This window comes from Equus asinus, chromosome 12, assembly GCF_041296235.1.
Source record: "Equus asinus isolate D_3611 breed Donkey chromosome 12, EquAss-T2T_v2, whole genome shotgun sequence".
In the NCBI taxonomy this organism is placed as follows: Eukaryota; Metazoa; Chordata; class Mammalia; order Perissodactyla; family Equidae; genus Equus; species Equus asinus.
The window spans coordinates 65,855,586-65,871,292 of NC_091801.1; the positions used below are offsets into that span (position 1 = coordinate 65,855,586).

Genomic DNA, 15,707 nt, shown 5'->3' on the forward strand with positions numbered 1-15,707 from the left:
GAAAGTAGGAGTTTCAAAAATGGAGACTAGAGGAGAGAAAATTGTCAGAAACGTTAACAGAAAATTTTCGAGAACTGATGGACACAAGCCTTCTGCTGGAAGGACACACAGCTTGTCCCGCCTGCTGAATGGACAGTTCTATAGCAAGCCACGTCACTGTGGAATTTCACACCGCCTGGGATAGAGAGAATGTTTCCTAAAAGCTTCCCAGGAGAGAAAGTAGTTTACGTATAAAGAATCAAGAATCAGAGTGGCAGTGGACTTCTCCAGTGTACGCTAGAAGACAGCAGAAAAGTATCTTCAGCTTCTGAGGGAAAGGGATTTACCTAGTGCTTTATACCCAGGCTAGAATTCAATCAGGTGTGAGGATTCCATCAAGATCCTTTCAGGCATGGAAGGGCTAAAGAAATTTGTCATTCATGTACCCTTTTGAAGAATTTGCAAGAAGATGAAGTTCAGCAGGACAAGGGACGAAATCAAGAAATAAAACAAAAGCGAACCTAGACTGGGGAAGACAGGTCCTAACAGGACCAGGCCTGGGGAGCAATTGGACCAAACTGGAGCAGGCAGTGGGAGAAGGATCTCCAGGTTAAATACAATTTTAAAAAAACCCACAGGGGCCAGCCCGGTGGCGCAGTGGTTAAGTTCGCACGTTCTGCTTCTGCAGCCCAGGGTTCGCTGGTTTGGATCCTAGTGTGGAGCTGCGCACTGCTTGTCACATTGTTGCAGGCGTCCCACATGGAAAGTAGAGGGAGATGGGCAGGAATGTTAGCTCAGGGCCAGTCTTCCTCAGCAAAAAGAGGAGGATTGGTGGCAGATGTTAGCTCAGGGCTAATCTTCCTCAAAAAAACAAAAAACAGGAGTGTGTATGTGCGGGCGAGAAGATGGCGGCGGCGGCGGGGGAAGCAGCGTGAGGAGTCGGACGAGCGCCGAGGCTCATTGAAACGGGCCGCCATGGCCCTCCGCAGCCCGCAGTATGTATGGCAGAGAAAACTGAAAAGGAGGTAATGACATGAGTCAGCAGAAAGTATATTTTTGGAGATTTTAGCCCTGACGAATTCAATCAGTTCTTTGTGGCCCCTCGCTGTTCAGTTGAGCTTCCTCCATACAATGGGACAGTGCTGTGTGGCGTGCAGGCTGCAGATGACCTGCCTGATGGACAAGAATATCAGAGAATTGAGTTTGGTGTGAATGAAGTAATTGAATCCAATGGCGCTTTGCCGAGAATGCCCAACTACAGTATTTCGAGCACATTGAATCCTCAGGCCCCCGAATTTATTCTTAGTTGCACAGCTTCCACCAAGACCCCTGACGACTGGGATAAAGAAGCGAACTACAGCTCCACTGACTGCCCGGACCCAGGCTCTGCCCTTGCTCTGGATGGCAGCTCTAACCTGGAGGTGGAAGTGTTGGAAAATGACAGCGTCTCCGGTGGTCTTGGACAAAGGGAGTGTAAAAAGAAGAAGAAACGTCCACCTGGGTATTACAGTTACTTGAAAGATGGCGGTGAGGGCAGCGTTTCCGCAGAAGCCCTGGTCAACGGCCATGCCAATCCAGCAGTCCCGAACAACTTAGGCACAGAGGAAGCAGAGTCGATGGGCGATGTGCCCCGGTTGGGGACGCCCAGGACTTGTAGCAGCCCTCAGGACTCCACGGACTTTGTCAGTGACACTGTGCCTGGTGGTTCTTTCCCTGGAGCCCTCGACAACGATGCCTGGACTGCAGGGCAGTCTGAGGGCTGCCCCGGGGCTGACTTGGAACAGTCCTGCCTCCCTGCAGAGGCTGGCAGGGACAGCCTGTTGAGGACAGCTGTGGCTCAGCCTTACATTGGGACTGATACTACTGAAAATCTTGGAGTTGCTAATGGACAAATACTTGAATCCTTGGGTGAGGGCACAGCTGCCAATGGGGTGGAGTTGTACGCTGTGGAAAGCCCGGACTCGGACCCTGCTAAAGCCGAGGGTGCTTCCCCTCCTGGTGACGCCCTGGCCTCGGCCATGGGCGCTGCTCCCGCCAGTCAGCCTGCTAAGTCATGGGCCAGTCTTTTTCATGATTCTAAGCCCTCTTCCTCCTTGCCTGTGGCTTCTGTGGAAGATAAGTATTCCCCTCCTGCCACGTCTCCCCTGGTCTCTGAAAAGCAGGCCGAAGTCAAGGAAGGGCTTGTTCCAGTTTCAGAGGATCCTGTAGCCATAAAGATTGCAGAGTTACTGGAGAATGTAACCCTAATACATAAACCAGTGTCATTGCAACCCCGTGGGCTGATCAATAAAGGAAACTGGTGCTACATTAACGCTACGCTGCAGGCCCTGGTAGCCTGCCCTCTGATGTGCCACCTGATGAAGTTCATTCCTCTGTACTCAAAAGTGCAGAGGCCTTGTACGTCGACACCCATGATAGACAGCTTTGTCCGGCTAATGAATGAGTTTACTAATATGCCAGTACCTCTAAAACCCAGACAAGCTCTTGGGGATAAAATTGTGAGAGATATCCGCCCTGGAGCTACCTTTGAACCCATGCATATTTATAGACTCCTGACTGTCATCAAGTCGAGGTTGTCTGAAAAGGGCCGACAGGAAGATGCTAAGGAGTACTTAGGCTTCATTCTGAACGGACTTCACGAGGAGATGTTGAACCTAAAGAAACTTCTTTCACCGAGTAATGAAAAACTTACTATTTCCAATGGACCCAAAAGCCACTCAGTGAACGAAGATGAGCAGGAAGAACCCAATGAAGGAAGTGAGGACGAGTGGGAACAAGTGGGCCCCAGAAATAAGACTTAAGTCACTCGCCAGGCCGATTTTGTTCAGACCCCAATCACCAGCATTTTTGGTGGACACATCTGGTCTGTGGTTTACCAGCAAAGTTCAAAAGAATCTGCCACTTTGCAGCCATTTTTCACGTTGCAGTTGGATATCCAGTCTGACAAGATACGGACAGTCCAGGATGCATTGGAAAGCTTGGTGGCGAGAGAATCAGTCCAAGGTTATACCACAAAAACCAAGCAAGAGGTCGAGATCAGTCGGAGAGTGACTCTGGAAAAGCTCCCTCCTGTTCTCGTGCTCCACCTGAAGCGCTTTGTTCACGAGAAGACTGGTGGCTGTCAGAAGCTTGTCAAAAACATCGAATACCCTGTGGACTTGGAAATCAGTAAAGAGCTGCTTTCTCCAGGAGTTAAAAATAAGAATTTGAAATGCCACAGAACCTACAGGCTGTTTGCGGTGGTCTACCACCACGGCAGCAGCGCGACTGGCGGCCACTACACCACAGACGTCTTCCAGATCGGCCTGAATGGCTGGCTGCGCATCGACGACCAGATGGTCAAAGTGGTTAACCAGTACCAGGTGGTGAAGCCCACTGCTGACCGCACAGCCTGCCTCCTGTACTACCACCGCGTGGACCTGCTGTGACCGCCTGTGTGCTCTGTGTGCCCGACGCCTGCTTCTAGAACACCGACTCTCACTGACTTCCTCCCTCTCTTTAGTGGCTCTTTAGAGAGAAACTTTCTCCCTTTTGCAAAAATGGGCTAGAATGGAAAGGAGACGCCTGGGGGCTTGTGCGCAACATAGTTTGTGTTGACTGCTAACTTCCAAATCAAAATCACTCGGTCGAAACAGACTGTCGGTTGATTTGAGGAAATACACAAAAACCCATATTTCTGAAATAATGCTGATTCCTAAGTAAGAGGGGGAAATTTGCATTTGATTCCCAGTCTAATTGGTTAGTAGAATAAATCCTGCACCAGCAACGACACTTGTAAATTTGTGAAAATGAATTTTATCTTTCCTTAAAAAATAAATTTTTTAATCCATCACACTTTCCTTCCCCACCCTTTAGTTTTTGATAAACAGTAAAAATGAGCCAGTTATCAGAGAGGAAATAGTTCTTACTTCAAAAGAAAAATAAACACAAAAAATAAGTTGCTGGTTCCTAACAGGAAAAATACATTTTAATAATTGTGCGATGATAAATTGCTTACGTGCACATTACAGATCAAATATTTGGAGTTAAGATGTTAGTCACATAGATGGGTGATTGTAACTTTATTGCCGTTAAAAGATTTCAAATTGCTTTCATGCTTCTGTGTGTGAACACATAATGACAAATGGGCAAAATAATGAAGGTTGGTCTCTCCTTGAGTCTCTGTGTAATTCCGCTGTCTGCTCTTCTCTAGCGCTGCGTCTCTAATTGTACACAGTTTAGTGACATCTAGGAGTATAAAGTTGTCGCCCATCAATAAAAATCACAAAGTTGGTAAAAAAAAAAAAAAAACCTGAAGTGAGAGATTATCCAGTATGTCTGAGTCTTTGAAAAAACTTTGTTGTGCATTTAATCAATCTTTTACAGCATTTGTGGGGTAGGGGGGACCCAGAATTATATACGTGGAAAACTAAGCAAACTTAAGATAAACCAAACATTAGATGAAAGAGAAATCATAGCTATAAAACCTTAGCTCAGGATTGAGCTATATTTACCTAGATATGATAATACAAACAGTGACTCTTTACTAATCAAAAACTGGAGTGCAACTGTTGTTGAGAGAAGGAAAAGGAGGTGGAAGGATTCAGAGACCTGAATCCACAACGGTTATAACTGATAACACGAGTCAGTCTCAAATTGTCAAATCACAAAGTAACAGTATAAGCATATTATCTAGAAACATGAAGATATAAATAAGAGAAACAGCTAAAAGCATTGAAAGTGGCTGCCTCAATGGAGCGTAATGTGGAGGTGCAGCAAAGGACTGCTTTTTAAAAATAAATACATTTAGATTATTATTTTTTTTTTTGCTTTGTAGTCTAATTCGATATATTCATTAATTTTTCAAAAGTCAGAAATTTCTGTTTCCTTTCCTGTGTCATTTTCTCTTTGTGGTGGAGTGAAATAGCCAAAAAGAAGAGAGGGGGAAAAAAGATAGTTTATCTGAAAAATAAATGCAGACTGTACATTCATTTCGTGAGTCATGAAGCATGAGGAGAGACTCATAGGCAAGGATGGGCTTAGATTTGTCACTGCTCTTAGGAACATGAGATTAGTGTGACATGGATTTATGGATATTCGTATGAATTTTGGTTAGAGTATTTTGATATTTCAGGATGGGGCTAAATTATAATCTGTTACTTTGGGTTTTTGTGGTATTTCCCAAATCACATCGATACTTTTTATAGAATGATCTCAGATAATCTCAAGTTTGTTTAATAATGACTCGTTCTCTGTAATTTCATGCACAGATTTTGAAATGCTGTATTTTCTGTTTAGGATCTTAAAACTTCAAGGGGTCTATTTGAAGAAATGAAGAAAACAGCAAACAATAATGTTGTACAGGTAAATAAGTTATTCCCAAGAAACTACATTCCATTACATTGCTATTCTATTTCAGGGTAGGTAAGATGCTGTTATATACGTAGTAGGAACACTCTTTAAAATACTTCGTATTAGACTTATGCAAGCAGAGTATTTAGTGGTGTTTAATAGTTTGCTCTGTTAACAAGAGTTTCTAAAATTATTTTAAGAAAGAAAAATTAAAATAACCCAAAGAGCTAGAAAAATTAGTCCATTTTGATCAGTGGTTTTCAAAGTTTGGTTTAAATTTTTTGTAGCGAGCCGTTGAATGCATTTTCAAATAAAGGTGAGAAAGTAGAAAACAATCTTCTTTTTGTGCAGTGAGAATAATTATTGTACTGTGCAGTGAAAGTCCAGCAAAACAGGCTCTTCAGTTAAAAAATAAAATGCCTTTTTTAAGGTAAAATGTGTTTTAAGATTTTGACATGTATTTTTTATTTTAAATTTTCTACCACACTCTGTTGAAGTTTTAACAGTATTTTTTATCACTTGTGTTTTCAATAGAAATGTACCATAATCATATTTTTTTCTCCCCTTAGGTAATTGAATGGGAATTAGAAAAGACAAGCAAGAAATAACACAGAATGATTCTCTTTGGACAATTATGAATTGGGCGGAGCTTTTAATCACTACTTCCTTAATTATAAAAAAGTATCAATTTTAATCAAAGAATAGATATTATGTCTCTAAAGAATTTCATATATATCCTATATTTACATACGTAGTTTTGAGGATTCTCAGTTATTGTATTTTTAATTGTATACTTATTTTATTATTTCATTATATTTTAATTTTTAAAGTTAATATTTTTATATATGTGTTTAAAATTTTACTCTTGATTATTTAATTATTCCAATAAATAAAAAATACATTTCTTTACTTCATGGTAAATCTCTTTATTTTTACTGAGTCCTGAGTAAGACATTGCCAATACTTTTCTCATGTGTTCCAACAGCATAATTCATTGGACAGCTCCTGACTTAGAAAATATTGGCAAAAACAATTCACACAGGTAGCCATCTTCCCTTACCGCTGCCCTAGATCCACCACTGTTGGAGCTATTAATGTTTATTTGGGATCAAAAATGAAGAAAGGGCAGAATTGTGAGAATAAAGCATAGTGAAGATAACATAAGTACAGACTCCCAGAAAAAAATATCTTTTCCCATGGTAGAAAATTTGGAAAATTCAAGAAAAGTGAAAAAAATTCCAACATTGCCACCACTATTAATATTTTTAAAATATATATGTAATTAGTTTTCAAGTATTTTCAAAATTGAGGTCATATGTGTATATATGTGTGTTTATACGTGTATTAATTTATAGCCTGCTTTTCATTTAACAATGTGTCATGAATTTTATATCATATATCATTACTTATAACTGTGTAATACAAATGAATCACAATTTGTTTAACAATCCCCATTGTTAGAAATATAGGTTCAGTTTTTTCCCTATTATAAAAAAAACTTTAATGAATCTTCCTAGTACATCAATGATTATTTCCTTAGTATAACTTTTTAGGAGTGAAATTTGTGGGTCTTAATCTTTTTGGTGGTATTTCCAAATTGCCTTTCTGAGATATCAGTTTACACGCCCCCCCCCCTCCCCGCCCCCAGCAGAGTCTCTGTTTCCTTTTCTAGTAACTGAAAATAATAAGGGTGAACATTTTTTTTAATATGTTGTCTACTCTTTGTCCATTTTTATTTTGGATAGTTTTACTTTTTCCTACTGGTTTGTAAGGGTTCTTATATATTAAGGATATTAGCCCTTTGTTATTTTGTTTATGGTGTGTTCTGAAATTTTTAGTTTTTTTTTTTTGAGGAAGATTAGCCCTGAGCTAACATCTGCTGCCAATCCTCCTCTTTTTGCTGAGGAAGACTGGCCCTGAGCGCATAACCATGCCCATCTTCCTCTACTTTATATGTGGGACACCCACCACAGCATGGCTTGACAAGCAGTGCATCTGGGATCCGAACCGGTGAACCCCAGGCAGCCAAAGCGGAACATGGGAACTTAACCGCTGTACCACCAGGCCGGCCCCTGAAATTTTTAGTTTTTATACAGTCAAATGTAGCATCTTTTTCTTTTTTTGTAAGGAAGATTGGCCCTGTGCTAACATCTGTTGCCAATCTTCTTCTTTTTGCTTGAGGAAGATTGTCTGCTAAGCTAACATCTGTGCCGATCTTCCTCTATTTTATGTGGGTTGCTACCACTGCGTGCCTTGAGTAGTGCTGGGTCCACACCCAGGATCTGAACCTGCAAACCCCAGGCCACCAAAGCGGAGGGTGTGAACTTAACCACTGCACCACTGGGCTGGCCCCTAGCATCTTTTTCTTTATTATTTCTTCCATTTAAAGAAATTTGCTTAATGCATATGCTTGTTTTGCCTATCCAATAAAAGGCTTTCTATACCTTAAAGTCAAAGCTAATGTTTTCAGAAAGTGTTTTTAGGGTTTCATGAGCCGTTGATTTGAAATGGCCCCTTTTTGCCTGAATTCTTCACTATCCGAAGATATTTGGAGGGAGCCAATATTTAAACAAACATTAGTCAGCAAACATTGTCTTCTAAAATGCTAGACTAACAGGCTACTTTTAGTGTACAGTCATTCAGTCAGACTAATAAGCATTTGTAAGGCGGGTGGGACTAGTTGGTTTTAAAGGACAAAGGGTTAAATCAGACGATTTGAAAACATGTACCTGGGAACGGAGTAGTAGTCATTGGAAAGAAAAACTCAAAGGCTCCATTTCCTCTTCTAAAAGTGGAGAAAGTAGTGCTGACATCACAGGGTTCATGTTAAGGATGATAATAATAGCTAACATTTGTTGAATGCTAACTACGAGCCAGGCATTACACTAAGCATTTACGAGTTTGCTGTCTCCTAACAACTATCTGAGGTAGAGATTTCCCATTTTACAGATAAGAACTTGAAGCCCAGCAGGATTAAGTGTTGTGTTAGACCTGGGGTCACTTAGCTCAGAAGTTACAGAGCCAGAATGGGAATTTGTATTTGCTGAACCACACGGCCTGTCTAATCGTAGAAGCTCAGCAAGTGTTGGCTTATTCATCTCTTTTGTTTTTATTCCTTTCTTCCAAGACCCCAGTTTTCTACTATACTTAATAATATTATACATTAAAATGAGTTTGAAGATAACTTGTAAACCTGATACCATTTATAATATTTCTTTAAGTGGATGTGTTCAGAGTTTCAAGGAGATGGATAAAATTTGTAATGCTGTTTGAAATGTAGCATACATAAATTATATGTCAATTAACCTGACCAAAAGCGAAAGCAAGAGCATAAACAAAAAATGTGAATGGATCACTGATCAAAAGGACATAAAATAACCAAATAATTTTGAAAAAAATGAACAAAGTTGGAGGACATTACTTTATTTCAGGATTTACCAAAAAAGGTATAGTAATCAAGACAATTTGATATTGGAATAAGTATATAGATCAATGGAAGAGAATAAAAGCTCAGAGTTATACCCACACACTAAACATTCCATTGAGCAAAGAAAGGTCTTTTCAAGAAATGGAGCTTGAGCAAGTGGGTATCCATCCATACGGAAAAATAAATGAACCTCAACCATGACCTCACACCATGTGCAAATATTAACTTGATATGAATCATAATCCTAGATTTAAAATAAAACTTCTAGAAGAAAACATAGAAAAATCTTCATCATCCTTGGAATAAAACAGCGATTTCTTAGGACCCGAAAGCATAAACCATAAATTTAAAAAATAATAAATTGTACTTCAAAATTAAAACGTACTGCTTTTGGAAAGACAAATTAAGAAAATGTAAGCCTTAAGTTGGGAAAAATTATTTGCAGTACATGTATCTGACAAAAGACTTTTATTTAGAAAATATAAAGAACTCTTACAGCTTAATAATAAGGCATAACCCAGATTTTTCTTAATAGGCAAAGGATTTGAAAAAACATTTCACAAAAGAAGACATAGGAATGGCAATAAACACATGCAAAGATGCTCAGCATCATCAGTCATCAAGGGAATGCAAATTAAAACTATAATGAGATGCCACTAAACACCCACTAGAATGGATAAAATTTTCAAACTGACAATGCCATGTCTTGATAACTATTTGGAGCATTTGGAAATCTCCTGCATTGCTGGTGGGAATGGAAGATGCTGTAATCACTTTGAAAGACATTTGACTATTTCTTATAAAATTAAGTTTATACTTAACTATATGACTCAGCCCTTCCACTATTTACTCAAGATAAATTAAAACATGTCTATCTAAAGAGTTGAACCTAAATCCTCATACCAGCTTAATTCTCCATAGCACCACATTAGAAACAACCCAATGTCCATCAGCAAGTGAATGGATAAACAAATTATAAAATATCCGTATGGTGGAATAATACTCATCAAGATAAAGGAACAGATTAAAATATGCAGCAACATGGATGACCCTCAAAACATTATGCCAGAAATATGAAAAGCTAGAAAAGGCAAATACAGAGTCACAGAAAGCAAAAAATGGTTTCCTGGGGCCAGATGTTGGAGTGACTGGGAAGTGGCACAGGAAATTTTTATGGTGATATAAATGTTCCATATCCTGGTGATGTGGTTACACTGGATATACATTTATCAAAACTCATCAAACTGTATACTTAAAACTATTGCATGCTGTATAACATGGACACTAGAGCCTTCTCTGAGACATTTGGCTCAAGAAAATCACTCTGCCTTGATTTCCTTTTTAAATTTTATTGTCCTATCAAAGTCCCTTTGTTCATATGCCCAGATAATTAGGAGAGAAACCCCAGATCCAATCTACTTGATTGATTATTTTTTTTTTTTGGAGGGAGATTAGTGCTGAGCTAACATCTGCTGCCAATCCTCCTCTTCTTCCTGAGGAAGAGTGGCCCTGAGCTAACATCATGCCCATCTTCCTCTACTTTATACGTGGGACGCCTGCCACAGCATGGCTTGCCAAGCAGTGCCATGTCCACACCCAGGATACAAACTGGCGAACTCCAGGCCGCCAAAGTGGATCATGCCCACTTAACCGCTGTGCCACCAGGCCGGCCCCATGATTAAATTTTTGTATTCTCTGTTGTATTAGGTTGAACCATATGAAGCTACCAATAGCCAACCATTTTCACCCTCAAGTCAATTTCAAAGAAACTTACTTAAAGTTTTCACGTTGTTGTGGACTCTTCATCCCTAGTTCCCAGCCACTTTCATCACCAAGTTTGGCTTCCAGGAGCGTGGCGCATTTACTGCAGCTTTGCTTGCCACGTGAGGCTAGTGAGCCTTAGGAGTGTGAGTGGGTGTCGGGGGTGAGGTGGAGCTGTGTGGAGAGAGGCAAGGGAGCCCGGATATTTACTTGCCAAGGAAACACAGAAACTCCAATTCATTTGTGTTTTGGAGGTTTTGTTTTGTTGTAATTACATCCCCAAAGTGGACCAATAATCATGGCTTGGAAAGCTTTTTCAGTCAATTTGATTGATCAAAGAAATTGCTTCCTAAATTTTTAGATGCCTTACTGGGATTCCAAAGCTCGTCTCCACATTGTCTACAGCAGAGCCTGCACTCCGTCAGGGTGAGAGGTTTTGGCTGGAGCCTTCCTCAGTAGGGCTGCCTGAGAAGGGAAGTTGCGAGCTTTCCCTATCCCTCCATGCCTTCCATTTGCAGATTGTACTTTCACTTGACCTCCTCGCTGTGCTCAGACTTCACGCCTTTTGTGAACTATCCATAAAAAGTGTATCAAAGTAAAAAGTGGTTACAGATATTTCAAATAAATCTGAAAGCATGGGGCCAGCTGAGTGGCATAGTGGTTAAGTTCATGTGCTCCGCTTCGGCAGCCCAGGGTTTTGAACCCCGGGTGTGGACCTACACACTGATCATCAAGCCATGCTGTGGTGGTGTCCCACATGCAAAATAGAGGAAGACTAGCACAGATTTTAGCTCAGTGACATCAGGCAATCTCCCTCAGGCAAAAAGGAGGAAGATTGGCAACATGTTAGCTCAAGGCCAATCTTCCTCACCAAAAAAATAAATAAATAAAAATCTGAAAGCAGGCACAAAGGAGAGACCTAAAGGGCGCAAAAATTTGAGGTCAGTTTTTGACCCTGTGAGGGCATTGAGCAAGCAACTTCTGGCAAATACCTCTTGGTATAAGATAAAACTTATGAAAGAAGAGGCAGGCTGGGTTGAAGTACAGCTGCACAGACTTTGGGGCTATTCCAGGAGAACCCAGCTGACCAGTTGCTCTGCCTTTCTGTAGGGTAAGCACGAGAGGGACCTTGAAAGGTATGTGAGAGGGAGAATACATCTGAGCTTAGACGTTGGCTATTCTGGGGAGTTATTTACCAGTGCCGGGAATAATTCTGAAAGCTCCCACTCTTTCGAATGAGGCCTTCTTTCTTGGGAAAGAGTGAGCCACAAGGCCCATAAGCTCAGCTGTGTTACGTCATGATGGTACATTTTGCAAGATTGTTGCCTGCGTAACCTGCAAAGGAGAAGTTGTATCTAATGAGCTGATGAATCTAGTTAAGGTTATTGCCAAGCAGAAAGGTAAAAGTGTCAGGGGGCCACTTATTTGTTTATGTAGCTAAATATGATAAGGTACAAGAAAAGATAGATGAACGAAAGAAGGAATTGTTCAGTTTTCTAGCAGCATTTAGCGGAGATACTGAGATCTTAGGACATTCTGGATCAGAAAATAAAATGGTTTCCCACTTCCAGTCTCTCCAATCAGAAGATTCTCAAAAGTAAGAAATAGCCTCAGGCAAAAGATTAAACCAAAGGTATGGCTATATGATCCCTTATTCAGACCTTAGCCATATTTAAAGTTAATGGTTTAAAAGTAGACCCACTCAGCTAGACAAAGGGCTTTTAAGAATCTTAAGGGTGTTGTCCCACAGCACTCTGACACCCAAAGTAGAGAGAGACCTGTCCTGAAAAGAACTGTGGGTGTGGCTTTCACCTAATGGACTGGACTATAACTTGATACACAGAAAGCCCAGAAAGTATATTTTCAATTAAGATGTAATTCACATACCATAAAATTCACACTTTAAAGTGTGTAATTCAGTGGGTTTTAGTATATCCACAAAGTTGTGCAATCATCATCACTGTCCACTTCCAGAACATTTTTAACACCCCAAACAGAAACCCCCAATCCACTAGCCATCATCTCCTCTTCTCCCTTCCCTCAGCCCCTGGCAACCACTAAGCTACTTTCTATCTCTATGGATTTGCCTATTCTGGACATTTCATATAAATGGACTCATACAATATATGGCCTTTTGTGTTTGGCTTCTTTTACTTAGCCTGAGGTTTTCAAGATTCATCCATGTTGTAGCATGTATCGGTATTTCATTCCTTTTTATAGCTGGATGTATGAATCTGCCTCATTTTGTTTATCCATTCATCAGTTGATGGACATTTGGGCTGCTTCCACTTTTTGGCTCTTATGAATAATGCTGCTCTGGACATTGTGTACAAGTTTTCACATGGATGTATGCTTTCGGTTACCTTGGGTATATGCCTAGGAGTGCAATTCCTAGACTATATGGTAATTCCATGTTTAACTTTTTGAGAAAATCATAGACTGTTTTCCAAAGCAACTGCATCATTTGACATTCTACCAGCAATGTGTTAGGGTTCCAATTTCTCAACATTCTTGCCAACACTTGGTATTATTTATCTTTTTGACAAATGATATGAAGTGTGAAGTGGTATCTTATTGTGGTTTTGATTTGCTTTTCCCTGATAACTAATGATGTTGAGCATCTTTTCACGTGCTTATTGGCCATTACATATCTTCTTTGGAGAAGTGTCCACTCAAATCCTTTGACGCTTTAAAAATTTTATTTGTCTTTTTATTGTTGAGTTGTAAGAGTTCTTTATATCTTCTGGATTCTAGTCCCTTATCTGATATGTGATTTGCAAATGTTTTCTCCAAATTGTGTGAGTTGTCTTTTCATTTTGTAGTTTTATGTCTTACATTTAGGTCCATGATCCATTTTGAGTTAATTTTTTTATATGGGGTGAAGAAGAGATCCATCTTCACTCTTTTGCATATAGGTATCCAATTGCCCCAGCCCTCTTTGTTGAAAAGACTATTCTTTCTCCATTGAATTTTCTTGGCAACAGTAAGTCCATAAAATTTTAAGGAATTTGTGTCAAAATGAAGAGCCCTCTGAGCCACCAAATTGCAATAGGCAGGAGGCAAGAGGAGACTATTCAGTTGCAAACATGGACTATTTCTTATGGAAAAGAAAGACTTTATAGGAAGTCAGAGCCAAGAGCCCGCAGAGCAGATCCAAGCATAATGGAGGAGGGTACCACTACAAGGTAGCAGAAATGAACCCTGATTCACAGTCCCTGCCCCAGAAAGGGAGAGCTGGTGACACGGGCCCAACTGGATTTCAGAATTACTGCGGACTAATGACTCATCCTTTAATGAAAGGAAGTATCCGTTGCAGTTATCTTGTCCCTGCCTCACCATTGTATGTTGGATCTATAGATGGCAGTTAAGTTGATTTTTTAGGTCACATAGTCTAGATTTTAAAATGTCACACCCTAAGTGTCTCAACCATATCTGAATCAGATGAAGATCACGAAATACTGGACTTTAGCCCATATTGGGAAGAAATGAGCACATTCTGCATGTAGAAGGAGTGAAAATTATTGTGGCCGGATAGTGGCATGTAGTAGGTTAAATATGGCCTCCAAGGTTTGAGCTCTTCCTGTGAAGAGATAGAGTCTATTTCCTTAGTGCTTGCATCTGGACTGGCAATGTGGCTGCTTTGACCAGTAGAATATGGTATAAATGACATGGTGTGAGTTAGAGCCTAGGCCTCAAGGACCTTGCAGCTTCTGGTTTGCTCTTGTAGCACTGTGCCCTGAATGGAAGAGAGCCACATAAGGGAACTGGGCTAGCCTACCAGACGACGAGAGGCCATAAGGAAGGGAACTGAGGTGCCCCGTCTAACGCCAGCTGCAAGGCAGTGAGTGAGGCATCTTGGCCTTTCCGGTCCAACAGAAAGCTCCAGCTAAACACAGCCACATGAATGAGCCCCGGCAAAACCAGCAAGGAACTGCCCAGCCAACCCACAGAACAGTGAGAAATAGCACATGGCTTGTTCTAAGCCACTAGGTTGTGAGGTGGTTTGTTTTGCATAAACATTAAGTTCCATTCACATCAAAGAATTCATTGAGAGGGCAAGAGCAAGAAGGAAAGTTGCAAAAAACTTCATTTATTAACACCTCAGTTTGAAGGCCCTACTTGAAGAAAAACAGAAATAGCTTCCTTTTGGACTGGCTTTGCCTCTCTCGTGAGACCCAGAAAACTTGCAAAGGAAGCAGTTGCTTCACCCCTTGTGCAGGTGAGAATTACGAAGCAGAGAAACTGCAATTAGTGAGGCGTTAGTGAGGGTCTTTCCTGGACATTGCCTTTGAGCTCTTGGGAGGAAGTAGGCCTTATTCATCCAAAGAATTACAGTTGAAAGTTACTGAAAATATAACCAGCTTTGTTTCTTGAGAAGAACACTTGAGAAGAACAGAGTTTTCTATCAACATTCCCAGACCCTGGTCCAAGCCAAGGCAGAATCGCAGCCCTCCGGCCCAGCGCGAGAGCCAGACGGGCTCCTCCTCTGAGACTGGAGTAGAGGCCGTGTCCATGGAGTGCCTTTTCCTCAGTGGGTGGGCTGATTGTGTATCAGTTCGCACTCCTGTCTCTTGTTCCCATTGGGCATTCTTATTTTTCTCCATCCTCCACCTCTGTCCTCCTCGTCTTGCTGTGACACTGTCTGAGCAGTGTTCTCAGTATCAAGTCTTATACTCTTCCAAGAAAAGGCTTTATGTCCAAGGAAAAAGATGAATAGAGGATAAAAGCCCAAGATAGAGGTCCCTACTGCTTTTCTGTTATCATACAAATGTGATTCCATCCCTCCTTGGACATGGCTTAGCCATGTTAATGAGGTATTGGATTTGCTTCCCTTAGTGAAATCAAATTTAGTGTAATTCAGAAGACCACGGGCAACATGACAATTAGTTTCTGGTCATATATTCAAATGGTTCTATTTTTCAAGATTTTATGAACAGGTTAAAAATATTATTTGCCATTATCAGGACATTATTTACCCATAAAAAGAAAATCTTTTTAAGAGGGAATTTTAAAATGCACATTTAAGAAATTCAGGTAATACAGAGGTGTATTAATATCAGGGTCATACCCATGGTCCCTGGTCCCATTTCCCAACAGTAACTGACAGTAAGAGGCCTTTTTTTTTAACGTATCTTTTTAAACATTTTTATAAAGTGCAAGCATATTACCCATGTCCACTGCTTCTCAACTGAGCAAACCCAACACCATT

General features: G+C 40.6%; 2 protein-coding genes across 2 annotated transcripts in view; both read left to right on the forward strand.

Moving 5' to 3' along the window:
- The window catches only part of MTBP (MDM2 binding protein), an 85,457-nt gene extending 79,234 nt beyond the window's left edge, over positions 1-6,223 (forward strand). The window contains exons 21-22 of the mRNA XM_014855295.3: positions 5,257-5,322; positions 5,880-6,223. Of these exons, the coding sequence (XP_014710781.1) occupies positions 5,257-5,322; positions 5,880-5,918 (105 nt within the window). The 3' untranslated portion in view covers positions 5,919-6,223. The remainder of the gene's footprint in view (positions 1-5,256; positions 5,323-5,879) is intronic.
- Positions 869-3,548, forward strand: LOC106840122 (ubiquitin carboxyl-terminal hydrolase 10-like). The gene is given in 2 exon segments (XM_070480953.1): positions 869-917; positions 1,018-3,548. Coding segments are annotated over 2 exon segments (2,439 nt in total). The 3' UTR covers positions 3,408-3,548.
- Positions 6,224-15,707: the final 9,484 nt, after the last annotated feature.